This window comes from Macrosteles quadrilineatus, unplaced genomic scaffold (genome assembly GCF_028750875.1).
Source record: "Macrosteles quadrilineatus isolate MER2022 unplaced genomic scaffold, UCM_ALF_1.0 Scaffold_1__1_contigs__length_201487025, whole genome shotgun sequence".
Classification (NCBI taxonomy): Eukaryota; Metazoa; Arthropoda; class Insecta; order Hemiptera; family Cicadellidae; genus Macrosteles; species Macrosteles quadrilineatus.
The window spans coordinates 40,968,431-40,980,868 of NW_026542594.1; the positions used below are offsets into that span (position 1 = coordinate 40,968,431).

General features: G+C 32.2%; 1 protein-coding gene across 2 annotated transcripts in view; it reads right to left on the bottom strand.

Annotated features, from left to right (window-relative positions):
• Positions 1–12,438, bottom strand: part of LOC128982811 (thioredoxin reductase 1, cytoplasmic-like) — a 47,449-nt gene that overhangs the window by 14,319 nt on the left and 20,692 nt on the right. For both annotated transcript variants that reach the window (XM_054401827.1, XM_054401826.1), the window contains exons 4-5: positions 1,795–1,937; positions 14–270 (exon numbers count right to left, since the gene is read on the bottom strand). In XM_054401827.1, the coding sequence (XP_054257802.1) occupies positions 14–270; positions 1,795–1,937 (400 nt within the window). The remainder of the gene's footprint in view (positions 1–13; positions 271–1,794; positions 1,938–12,438) is intronic.

The window sequence follows — 12,438 nt, forward strand, 5'->3', positions numbered from 1 at the left end:
CTCAAAAGGATACAGCCGCCTCCTATAATGAGGGTTTTTCCGGGTGGGTTGCTGAGGGAGAACAGGTCGTCACTAGTAATAGCGTACTGGAGAGCTCCTGGAATTTCAGGATACTTCGGCCGTCCTCCTACAGCGATCAGAATATACTTCCCTTTGACTATTTTGGTGTTCGTTGACAGCTCGCCAGTTTTACTTTTCTTTTTCACCAAGGTCACCTTTACAGTTTTTGCATCCACAAACTCTCCCAGGCCATTGAGGTATTGAGTAACGCTGTACAATAATAACTATCAGAACATTAAATTCTATAGAATTCTATAGAACACAAATAATAAAATATTCACTAAATAAATTACTGTTCCTTTTACACAGATTATAGATAATGTACATAAGTACACCGTAAAAAGGCTATTAACAAGTGCAATCCAAATATACTGATATTATAGGCCTATATAAGTTTGAAACATTATTCCGTACAGTTTATTTTTAGTATTTTAAAGTCACAATCTAAACGGATCTTAAGGATTTGTTTATTACATATAATAAAATCATAGTTTTTTGTATACATCCCGTCTATATGGACCAGCTGTCACCAATGTACCTACAAAAGAACAGAGTTGTGTGAGCCAGTCACAGAATGTGCTAGAGTCCAAAGTTCTATCGTCTACCTTATTTTTTGTTGCTGATAAAGTTTATGAGTTATAACAGTTGCTATAGCTCACAATAAGTCATTCCATCAGTTTGACTTGGTAAACAAAGTTCAAGTATTCCACAGAAATCTGTATCAATAGTCAAAGATAATACAAAATACACTCACAATAATTTCTTATATATTACTACTAACTAAATTATTAGAGGATTAATCAATTAGCCGCATGGAAACACATTTTTACGTTACCAAAACTTGATCGAGCATGTAGAATTCATAAGGTGAATAGATTAACTCTTACTCATTGTTGTGGCTTGCCCCTGAACTGGTAAGACAAATATAAAATAATAGTGGTTTATTTACCTTCACTTTCGTCCCAGTTCAATAAAAGTTGTAGTAACTACAGCCATGGTTTCGACGCTAGTTGCGTCATGGTCATGTAGTTAGCAAGTCGAGATATATCTTGTCATAGTCAGTCGCTTGGACGTCGTCATATTCACACAAACACGGACACGGACATTATCACACACGTACATTCTTAAATAGATAAAAATAAAAATGAGTGTTCTCCTGCCGGCTCCCGCGACGGTACAATTTGATAAATACTGTTCATCACAGGCCTGTGTTCCGTCCACGAGAACCTTTTATTTTAATCTATTTAAGAATGTACGTGTGTGTTTATGTCTGTTTCCGTGTTTGTGTGAATATGACGACGTCCAAGCGACAGACTATGACAAGATATTTCTCGACCTGCTAACTACATGACCATGACGCAACTTGCGTCGAAACCGTGGTTGTCGATACTACAACTTTTATTGAACTGGGACGAAAGTAAAGGTAAATAAACCACTATTAAATCAACTTTTTCCAACATTAAAAACTTGTACGTGCAATATTACTGTACTTTTTATAAAACTTTACACACCAAAACGTTTGCAACTATTCTTAATTCATAGCTCTTTAAGTAAGAATAGCAGGATATGTGAACTGAAACAATCGTTCAAAGAATAGGTTAAACTGAAACGTAGGTAACCTAAAAATATGCCTAGAACATTTTTTAGGCATCTACCAAAACAATTGCTCTTTTTTAAGACGTTTCTGGTCTCTGCAAAGAAAATGTTAGGTGTTCAATACACATGTCATCTTACATTGTTTCCTTATCTCCCGTTAGCTGGTTTCGTGTTAAATCGCTGGTACCTTGTACGTGATCTTGGACTGCACGAACCATTTTCTTCCAGTTAAGCTTTACTTCTTCAGGTTTATTGATTTCCCACCCATAGTGTGATGCATCCTAAAATCGCACAAATCACTCTAGATGTAAAGAATCACAGAAAAGGGAATAAGAAATTATTCCCTCGTCTGGTAGAATGCACTAAAAGGGTATTACAAATTGCACCTCGTGGTAAAAAATGCCCTATCCCCTTTACTAACTCCTCCTCGCGGTCGAAACGACCATGCCTAGGGTATGGGAAATTGCGCAACAAACTGCGCCTCCCGGATAAAAAAAAAACATCCATTTATTTCTACTCGCCACCTAAGATGTTTATGCGAGTAATGTAATATTTAAGTTTGTATAAGAACAATACGCCTTTAGTAGGTCATCCAAGCAAGCTAAATTTGTAAAAGATACACAAGGTAAATGTAGACCTTTACTTTGAAGTAAACACAGGTACCCCTCAGCTTTAGGGGTCGACCTTTACCTAATTTTAAAACAAAATTAATTTAGATTATTAGTGCTAAACGTTGATTTTGAGAAACCAGGGCTAAATATTTGTAATCAGTTTTCGGTCGAGGTATAGGCTACACAATATAAGTAGGTAAAGGGATTAGGGTGTTAGGCCCAAAAATGAAAGTTCAGAAAATCTATTTAATTAGAAAATGGAAAATCTAATTTACTGGAAACATTTTCAAATCATAAATCTTTAAAAAATACAAAAAGTTGTTGTACCACAAGCCAATTCTTTATTAACACACCATACAATTCTCAAAACATTTTCAACAAATGTAAAGTAAAAAAAAAAGTTAAACTAAATAACAAATTCAAATAAGCAAAATGTTTGTTAACCATATTTAAATAAAAGAGTATCTTTATTTTTTAATGTTTTTATTTCATAGTTATTCAAGTATAAATCATTTTTGTGGAATTCCCTATAGGGAAGTAGCTATTACCGTAGACCTATTATTAACGGTATTAACGGCTATTAACGGTAAGACCTAGGCCCGGGACCGATTTACTTTTTCATTTTGATGTCCCCAGAGGCCAAAAACACCATTCGTTCAAATTTATATACAGGGTGACAAAAAAGTCTGGAAACGGCTTGATATATTTTTAACTAAATTCGTGAGAAAATTCAAACCTTTCACACCAACTTATTTGTATGAAAACTACTTTTTGCAAGCATTACCATTTTTTTTTACCTTCACCAGGGGACGGCCCATGAGGAGTAGGTAAATAATATTTAATGTAAGCATAGGTTGATATGCACGTCATTTTAAAGGTCTGGTTAAGTGGAGTTCATTGCCGGAAACCGCGTCAAAAAAGGATAATCCGTTACAAAATGGCGGCAGTCCAAAGTTCTTGCGGAATATACCTGCACAGGCCTAAGTATTGGCATTGACTATGAGGAATGAATCCAATGAGTCAATGGTATTGGTAAAATACTCATAGTCAACATTAGCCGGGAATTCTGAAACCCGATTGAATTTGTTTTGGGGATTGAATAAACTTAGTCAATGAGCTAGTTGACTTAAAAATACAATTTCAGCTCTCAAGCTAATGTTTAATACGAGTATTTACCAATACTAAGGCCTGTGGAGGTATTTTCCGCAAAAACTTTGGACTGCCGCCATTTTGTAACGGATTCACTTTTTTTAACGCGGTTTCCGGCAATGAACTCCACTTGACCGGACCTTTAAAATGATGTGCATATCACATACCTATGCTTACATTAAAAATTATGTACCTACTCCTCATGGGCCGTCCCCTGATGAAGGTAAAAAAATGTTAATGCTTGAAAAAAGTAGTTTTTATAAATGTAAGTTTATGTGAAAGGTTTTAATTTTCTAACTGATTTAGTTAAAAAGATATTAAGTCGTTTCCAGATTTTTTTGTCACCCTGTATATAAATGTGTGTGTGTCTGTGAACGCGATAACTTGAGTAATTTTTGTCTGATTTAGATGAAATTTGGTTTGGTAATGGAAATTTGGTGGTATTAACTTGAATGGGTTCGCGAACCAGCATGATCGTACCATGGGAACAGGGTTTTACGGGGGGTTTTATGGGGTAAAAATTGGTCTTTCTAAATTTTTGACCCTCAAAACACAAAATTTCCAAATTTCTCTCATGACCTTTTTGAAGAGTTAAAAAACCAAACAATTTAGTATATCAAAGTGTTTTTTTTACGGTTATTAGTAACGGAGAAAAAAAAAAATTGTACATTTAACATTTCCATGTTATTCTTATGGAGAATATTGTAAAATGTTGTAGTTTGCTTATTTATGGATATATTTTGATCAAAGTTTGCAAATTTGTTTATTTTATACTAAGCTAATAATATTTTACAAAAAAGTACGCTTTATTAGTTTTCTTGTAGCAGCAAACCTAGGTAATTAAATCTTTTGTTATTTAAATAGATTTCATTGGAAATCAATTCAGACAAATGGAAATTCGCTTACTCGACAGGTTTGCTGCGGCGAGGGTATGTTTATGCAAACAGGTGAATAAATGTATGATTTCTTTAGCATCTATATATCAATTACGTAAGCCGATTCTTTTCGTCAAAATTAATTGTGGGTGACTGGGATGTCGTAGAAAGACGAGAGATCCCCTGACGGCGGGAAATGAGTGGAATTTCCAAAACTTTAACACAAAGTTAGATATAACGTAAAATACTGTCCATAGGAATAGCATTAGAAGCTATTTACAGCTTATTTTTGTTTACTTTTGTTAACATATGTTATATTCACATTTTATTTCTAACATGTGTTCAAATTATTATTATTTTGTTTACTTTTTGAATTGTTTATGTTTACTTACAGATTGTGATTCAATAAAAGCCTACTATCTATTTCCTTATACAAAATGTGAACTTCAATTAGTAAAATTAGTGGAATCAACAATGGTGACGAGTAAAATGGTAAGTAGAAAAGAATTTGACTTATATCTAAAGAAAATAAAATTACTAGAACTACGCTTGAACAAACTCAAGGATGAGTAGTGACAATAGAAGAATATTACGGCACTTGGGGCGTTTTTTCACATAAGATTAACATGGGATCATTTTTTGGCCACCAAAACCAAAAATCCTGATCTTTGCCTAAATATCCCTATATAATTGTCAAACCCTATTTCTTATTTATTCCCCATAAATATATTCAATATCAAGCTAAAAAAGCTATTTCTTACATTTATTGACCCTTACAAGTGTGTATGTAAAGTAGTGACAATTGAAGAATATGATGACACTTTAGGCACGTTTTTCCCATGTTATTCTTATGGGGATTATTTTTGGCCACTTTTTTTAAGACCCTGCTCTCGGCCTATAAAAGCCTATATTAATGTTCAATACCATTGTACAACTTCATTACTATTTCTAATCAACATCCATTCACATGTATATTCTCAAAATCACCGACTTGACAGTGCGAGGTTTGTACGCGAACTCGGGCGCTCTCCCGACCTATGGTCGGGCTCCTGCTTCTTGCCTCTAATGGCGAGGCTGTGAAATGGTATCTTTTGTGGAAATCCATGAATTCTGGCTACTTGGGAACCCAAGCCATTTGACATACAATAAGTCACCCTTTCTCCTAATTACCTTCTCTACCAAATACATGTCTTTATACTTGGTCTTTAACAACTCCTCTGTATAGAATCCTCCCCTGATTATATTACCATTTTCATCTTTTAAGATATAAGTCACAGGCTTTGTATTCTTAACTTCTGCTATTGTAAAAAGCTCCCCTGTCTAATTTGGGGTATATCCTTTACTAAAAACACGTTTATACTTAGAAATCCTTACGCTATCACCTAACTTATATCTTGGCTTTTAGCGAATTTCCCATATAGAGAATGAGCTAGTACCGTAGTACTCATGGTAAGACCTGGACCCGGGACCGATTTACTTTTTCGTTTTGAGGTCCCTAGAGGCCAAAAACGCCAACCGTTCAAATATATATATATATATATATATATATATATATATATACTATTATATAAAAATCTAATGGTGTCTGTCTGTATGTGTGTTACTAATAGGTACAACAACTACTGAACCAACTGGGCTTAAATTTTACAAAAATATAGCTACCATACCAAGAACCCTTATAGGATTATTCACATTTTGATACTGACCGTAGGCTTTGCCCCTTTGGCTTTAAAAGTTCTGAGGGGAACATTTTAAAAGTAAATATTGATTGGTCTCCTTGACTGCGATTAGAACACTAAGAACACTATACATTTGCTTTGACATTTAAATGTAAACAAGAAGAACTGCTAAACTGCATATTTCACAATTTCAGACAGCTGATACAAAGAAATTAAATATAATATTTTCCATAAATATGAGGTAGGTTTATTTTAATCTTACCTTTTATCATGGATTATTTATTCTAAAACTATGTCAATGATTATAGAACAAAAAATATTCTATAACCGTTGCTGTATCAACTCCGGCTCTGCTTTGGATTTTTTAAAGCGTCTAAGTTATGAAAATAATGTTATCGATATGTTATCATGGAAACAGTATAAAAATTACAATATATAGATGTTTTGTATGAATTTGGAGGCTACTTTAAAAAAATTCTAACTGCTTGACATGTGGTAGATTAACTTAACATAACTTGCACATCACATTGTTTTTTATATGTATATTCAGGTAAATTAAGTTATTGTGTTTTGCTTAACCTATGCTTAAATTAAACTAAAGAATATCATCAATAACTAAATTGTAAGTAGTTGATTTTTGTTTCCTAAAATCAAAATCAAATCTTAATTTGCACAAAACATTTACATGATTACACATTGTAACCTTAAATAGGTGCATCGTCAATACAATTTTTTAATTATCACATAGAGACAATACTCATTCAATACTAAATGAAACAAATGATATTTTAGTCAAGATGGCGTCTACCTGCAGAATCCCAGTATTCATTAAATTCTGAAACTTTGTACATGGACAAATCTATCAAAAACTGTTTTAAAAACCTTCTAAAATTAGTTAAATTGAGATTTTTTACATGTTCAGGCAATCTGTTAAACATTCTTTTACTAACCTATAAAGTTGAATTAATAGTTCTTTGAAAATTACATTGGTTGATTCTTAAATGATTTTTTTGTCTTGTTCCATAATTATGAACAGAACTATTAGTTTTAAACTGATCTAAATTAATTAAAATATATACTAAACATTCAAAAACATACAAAGATGGAGCAGTCAATATCTTAAGTTTCCTAAAAAGTGGTTTACAATGAGATCTACGTTAACATTTAAAATCAATCTTAATGCTCTCTTCTGCAACAATAACAGCTTTCTTATGTCACTATCACAGCCCCTAAAATCTGTTGTGTATGCGTAACTATATTTACTTATCAAATGGTAATACAAAATACTCTTATTTTATCTTAACATAGATTTCAGTTCAAATTTACTTTATTTGATACATTTATTATTTGTGTTTTGCCACACCACTAATTAAATTAAACCAAGGAAAATATCATAAAACTAAGCACACAGTGTTCTTTTGTTTCTAAAATCAGTGAAATATCTGTTACTATGTTTACTTAATGGTAAGTGTGAAAATGTAAAGGCAATGGATGATGGACTGATTAAAAGAACTGGTTTGTATATTAAGTTGTTTGTTGATATTTTTGTAGAGTAGAATCAGAGATGCAATGAAACGTATAAACTGTATTTGCTATTACATTTTTTAGTACTTGATGCATTAATAATCATATTAGTTTTGTCTGCTGTCTTCAATGCTAAATTATTTGTTAAACATTTTTTATAGTACCTATAGATATAGTTTCTTTAATATTTCAAAAGACCGTATTGATAAGGCACTGCAATATTTCTAAAGTTTATAACAGCTGACTAAGTTTTGCTAATGATTTATTGTGAGTGAAGAAACTGAAGATGGAAGGATTTGTGATTTAATATAAAGAAGAGTGAAATAAAAAAAATTTTCATTCAAATTTAATAGTTAGTACTTTTGCAACTTCAAAATTGAAATTGAAAATGTCAATAATAAATTAAAAGATATGTAACTAAGGTAAATCATGTATGTCAAAGTTTTATGCAGATTTGGTCATTTTTTCTCATATCAGCCAACACAAGATTTAAAATTAATCAAAATCTAAATGGTGGTATCCACTACTTACCAGTTAAAAAAGTCATAACTTAAACGTTTCTATTAAGGCTATAAAAGTTGAATTTTGTTTCTAAAAGCATTGGCAGATGTGTAACTATTATAATGCAACAGATGTAAAGATTAAAATGTTTCTATTTGGTGTCCTCTTCCCGTTGCAAAGCACGGGTACAACAGCTAGTATATATATATATATATATATATATATATATATATATATATATATATATATATATACTATATACATATATATATATATATACATATATATATACTATATATATATATATGTGTGTGTGTGTGTGTGTGTGTGTGTGTGTGTGTGTGTGTGTGTGTGTGTGTGTGTGTGTGTTTGTATTCACCGAATAGTGGCATCCTTCACAGGCACACGGCCGTACTGTGGCACCTTCAAAAATTGTGGCACCTTTTTCAGGGTGCCACAGCTAATTCGATCATTTTTGAGGTTTTCCAGCATTATTACGTCGTTTAAACATCACATGCCACAATTGAGTATTTTTGAACTCGTTGATGTGAGTTTAAGTAGCGCAGGTACACACCGAATTGTGGAACACGAAACCATACAGGTAGCTAGCGCGCCTCGCGCCGTCCGCCGGAACTATAACTTTCCTAATGCTACGTTGCCAATTCTCGCGCCAGCCTACACTCGAAATAGTGGCACCATGCCACAATTCAGTATATATCAACAGTGTGTGGACAGGATGCCACTTAATGAGTTGTAGAGCTTGAGCAGTGTGTAGAACAGTGCAACAAGCAACTAATAAACTAATAATACTATACTGCCACGTACTATAAAACAATTTAAGTACCATAAATAATATACTTTTGCTCCGAGTGGTGAACAATGTTTTACATTACAAATAATTTGTGTAGTAAATAATAATTTAAATTGATTTTACCTAACCCGCCATGTTAAACTTCCCTATCCCAAGCGTGATGTATACAACTTCCTTACTTCTCGAGTGATGTAAAGTATCAAAAACTCACTCGGTGATGTAAAGAAACCCATTTTAATAACATTGAGTGCTTAACTTAAAAAATATAACTCTATGGAGCCAACGATGTTCAACGCTAGAAATCAGCTGTGCGCTTGAATGTTATTATTATGCTTTAAAGTATTTTCCTACCTAACCTAGCTTTTGTTAGTAAAAGAACGTTACTGATAGAAAATGAGTGAAATGGATAATGAAAAATATTGTACGTAAACCCATGTTTATTGTCGGGTCAGGTAAAATCTTGTACGTTACACGTTACGCAAGAGCGTGCTGTTTACATCACTTAGGTGAATTATGCAACTCGCTTACGCTCGTTGCACAACATTCACCTGCGTGAAGTAAAAACGCTCTTACTACACTTGTAATGTAAATAGCTATTACGCAACCATTAAAAAATTGATTTTTGTTTACAAACATAAATTGGTAACGTAGTTATTTTGTATCAATTGAATTTGTACACTGAAACAATAACAATGTTTGAGGTTAGAACGCTATATAAGTTTTCCTAGACTGCTTTTTTTGATCTTACAAACTATTTCGTGCTGATACATCTATTTTTTTAACATTTTAGTCATATTGACAAAATATTTTGCAATTACATTTCTGAATCAGTCAGTAAAGGTAGATTTCGATGCATCATTGCTGAAAGTTATGTTTTGCTTCTCACTCTCAGAGTATTCCAAAGACATCTAATGTTTCAATCCATGTTCAAATGTTATATGAGGTAAACATATAACCGAATCAATTAAAGTACTTAAATTAAAATACATATTATTATCAACACGCATAATCTAGTTCAGATTATAATATCATCTCACAATCATATTTGTAAAACCTACTGTGGTGTTTTAACCGGTCCCCACTAACAAAATCATAAAATGAAAGGTCCTAAAGAGGTTAACATTGAGTCATAACAAAAGTAGTTTAAAAGTTGTAACCGTGATACTGTAAATAATTTGATATTGTTAGATATGGTACGATCGTTTTACAATTTTGTCAATCTATCTGTTACTTTCATACAAATGTATTTTTATTATTCAATGTTTTGTTTTGTAGAACCTTTAGTATTCTCAACTTTATTAATAACTAGTAGAATACCCGTCCTTCGTACGGGGTTGGCATATAAGTAGAACATGATCATTGCAGTGATGGGAGAGGAAACGGTTTAAGAAAATATCGTATTTTAATTTATACGGTATCCTATAGTGTAGCACACATATACCTATAATAAAAGAATGTGTTTAATGGTTTGCACTGTAAACGAAAACCTATCACAATAGTTCCAAACATGTTAATAGGGCAATTTTCTAACAAATTTTAGTTAAATTATAATCAGGCAAACGGGAATTCGCTTAGTCTATAGGTTTGCTGGGGCAGGGGGATTATATTACTGTTTACAAACAAATAAATCAAAAGAATATACCTCATAACTCAGGATAAGGGCCTAGGTTGATAAGCAATATAGAATGTTGATTATTTCCTATATCCATTGAATGATTTATTTTACAATGAATTATTATAAAAATAAATAAATATTATTACAACATTTCACAAAATTTAGTATATTTAAGTATAATTAACAAACAGACTCAGTATAGTTAGATCATAAACAAATGAAGTACTGTTACCGAAACAATCCTATAATAATGAAATTACATTTACATATGGTTTGGCAGCTCCTTTAGGTAATGTTAAATAATGTTTACATTCAGGCTAGTGACATCATTATTTTAAATTTATAATCCTTACCCTCTCTGTTCTAATATTCGTGCAGTATTTAATAAGGTTTGAACCAGCTGTGTTGAATTGTGAAATCAAAATCAATTTGACAGTTAGTTAGTTCTGCTTGTTTACATTTTTAAACTTAGTAGGTTTGTTCTTTGTTACCATGGATACCATCAATCAATATTTACTTTTAAATCTCTCATCTCAGATTTTTGAAAGCCCACGGGAAAAAGCCCTAGGTGAATATCGAAGCGGCAATAGTTCTATATTATGTATGCTCGGAGCTGTAGCTTCATTTGTGTGCAATTTGAGCATAGTCGGATCAGTATTTTTTTAAATTAGCTCATACAAACACACACAGAGACACCACCTCTTCTTTATAATAGTATAGAATAGAATATAGAATAGAATAGATAGATAGATAAACCTATTTCAACGTACAATATCAGTTTTAGGAAATTCCTATTAAGGTTGTTAGAAGTATACTGGCATCCGTGAAGTTTGTGTAATGTTTTTTTTTTTTTAAATCACTGTGGGATATATTTAACTTCACTTATTATTTATTTAATATGTTTCTACTTCTTGAAATTCTCAGTTAACTGGGAGGCGGAGCAAACAGTTTGTTCTAAAATGAACTTGAAAATTTTAAACAATCTTTTTCTTTTGGTTTACTTAAAGTATATAATGTTCTACTATGAATGCAAATCTTTAATATAGTCAAAATTTCCAGTTTCACCCTCAAAAACTATGATATTTAACAGTTGAATCTTTATAACGTATAAACACATTATTTTTAATCGGTCATCAAACTGATCCTTGAATTAGTAGTTGCAAGAGTACGCAAAACTGCAGAGAGTCCTTGAAAATGCTTGTGCAATGATATAGTTTTAAATTATAAAAGAAACCCTTCAAAATATTGTATTAACAGGACCAGAGGACCAATATGCACATGGTATTTCATTTGTATAAGGCAAAAAGTTCAAATCATATTAACTTATGATTGCCAATAGATTTTGGGTTTCCTTAAAACAATTATATAAAACTGTCTGCAAATGTCAATAAAACTAATTTTATAAGAAATTGTAGATTCTTCTGTTGCTCTGTAGGCGACCATTTTGGTCACACAAGGAAGTCCAAACTTATATCTCAGTTTGAACAACGTCATCTTGATTTTATATTGCTCAAGATACAGAATCGACACATAGGCTTTCAAAAAAAAATAAGTAAAGAAAGTAACTAGTGATGGACCGCGCAGACATATTAACAGTCTAGACTTGCCTCTTACTGACGTTTTCCAAACGAATATAGAAGTTAGATCTACATTCTTCATTTTAGGCTTGAAATAAATTTGTTTGTGGGTAAGAGCGAATGAGTAAGCATGAACAATAATTTTACCCTTCTCCCCGACACGCCACCACACCACAGCATCTTACTAGCAGAGCTCAAGGTCATTGACGTAATTGTAATGTACTAAATTTAGACTTCCACCCCCCAATGTCACCAATGGGCCCTAAAGGTTGGTATGTAACAATTCATGACGGTTGAACAATGGCCTTTAAAATACGCTTTTAATTTGTTTTCTATCGTTTACCGTATCTTAGAAAAAGTTAGTTTACAATAATTACAAAAACTTGTTGGGCGAAAGAAAAATTCTAAAAAGCTACAAATTGGTTTATAATATATGTATC